A 1764-nucleotide genomic window follows, 5' to 3' on the forward strand; every position below is an offset into this window, starting at 1 on the left:
AACAAGAAATGTACCGGAGACAACATGAGCATCCTCCTCGACACTTTTCTTATCCATGGCAAAAAGCTTGCCACTAGCCTTGGGCTCTCCTTGCACCGTACTTGCCGAGTTTGTCGGCCTAGCCCCCAAAGTGTTGCCTCAAATGTAGCTTGTCGCCCTTGATGGTGCTCCCCTATTGAAGTTTCTGCGGTTGTTCCCACCATTGTAGATAGAGTTGGCATTCCTTTGGTTGCTCCATGATCCCGAGTTTCGGTTGCTCGCTCCACTTTGGGAAGGGGTGTGGTAAGAAATCCCTTGCCTTAACCTCCGGTTGGAGCCGTTTGGAGTGCTAGTACACTCATTTCTCTTGTGGCCAAGGCCACCACAATTATAGTATCTCAAACCACCACCTTCACTAGCGGACCTTACTCCATAGCTGCCCGACTTCCCATAGCCGCTCACTTGAGATCTTCCCGAATAAGACTTTGCTTGATTTTAGGTAAACTTATTTTGTTGATGTCCCCCTCCTTCACTCTCGTTCTTCCTCTTTTCCCCGATTATTTCCTTGGCATCCTTAGTCATGTTGAGAAGTCTCTCCGCATTCTCGGCTCTAGCATATACCTCCTTCACGCTAGACAACTCCCCCAGTGGAAGCTTCTCCAATATTTTCACGGTCAACCCTCCTTCAAATTTGAGAGCCAAATGGGATTGGCTAAGGTAAAGATCTTCGACATAGGTAGCAAGCTCGTTGAAGCGGATGTAGTAGTCTTGTACCGTCATTGCATCGGTCATCACAAATCGATCAAATTCTACCCGGAGCTTACATCTAATATGCTCGGGAATAAACTCGTTCCTCATCTCCATCTTGAAGTTGGCCCATGGAATAGCGGCCTCGCCCCTTTCCTCACAGTAGTCTCTAATAACATCCCTTTCCTTATACCACCACCCTCCCGCTAGACCCCCAAGGTAGAAAGCGGCTTGCTCCACCTTGAGTTCATCGGGACATCTTACCACCTCAAAGACATTTTCCATTTCTCTTACCCAATCACTAAAGGGATTAGGCTCGCCCACTCCAAGGTACTTGGTGTGTCGGTGACGTGTGACAGCGGTGCTCACAGCCGAGGCATCCATTACCGCGTCCTTCTCTCTAGTGACATTCCGAAGAGTTTCGGCGAGAGCTTCATTTTGTGCAATGATCCGATCCACCTCTTACTCGGACCTATGGGGTGGTGGTGAAGGAGTCCTTGCACAAGATATCGGCATCTTATCTCTTCAATAAGCATAGAAAACGTGAATACATGTCCCACAATAAGAGACAAACGATATTAACCACTATACAGATCCACTCGGTCGAGTATAGGAGTTCACTCGGTCGAATGCCTCAATTTCCAGGAGGTTTCCAGAATTCATTAAATCGCCCACTCGGTCGAGTGGCACTACCACTCAGTCGAGTGGATCACACTCGGTCGAGTGGGTCCTCTACTCGATCGAGTGCTTCAACATCAAGAACATTTCCAGAACCTGGAAAACTTTCCACTCGGTCGAGTGGCATGGGCACATGGTTTAGTGCTTTCAATTCGACTGAGTTCCCTTTCCCACTTGACCGAGTACACTCCTAAGAGATCATGCACCCATCCCGACTCTCATAAGTCCACATGTAGCCCTATTTCGCATGTTTCTAAACGCAAGCATAAAGAAGGAAAGAATAGGTATGATGTAAGATATACACATGACGATAATTAGCATGTGATTTACATTTTCCTATTTACAAAATACCAACTTTAA

The 1764-nt window shown here is 47.2% G+C and overlaps 1 protein-coding gene across 1 annotated transcript; it reads right to left on the bottom strand.

The window, feature by feature from the left end:
• Nucleotides 1-474: 474 nt before the first annotated feature.
• On the bottom strand, nucleotides 475-1110 carry LOC141601580 (uncharacterized). Its single transcript, XM_074421875.1, has one exon. The coding sequence runs from the start codon at nucleotides 1108-1110 to the stop codon at nucleotides 475-477; it is 636 nt and encodes a 211-aa protein (XP_074277976.1).
• Between the last annotated feature and the right edge of the window lie 654 nt (nucleotides 1111-1764).

This window comes from Silene latifolia, chromosome 9 (assembly GCF_048544455.1).
Source record: "Silene latifolia isolate original U9 population chromosome 9, ASM4854445v1, whole genome shotgun sequence".
NCBI lineage: Eukaryota > Viridiplantae > Streptophyta > Magnoliopsida > Caryophyllales > Caryophyllaceae > Silene > Silene latifolia.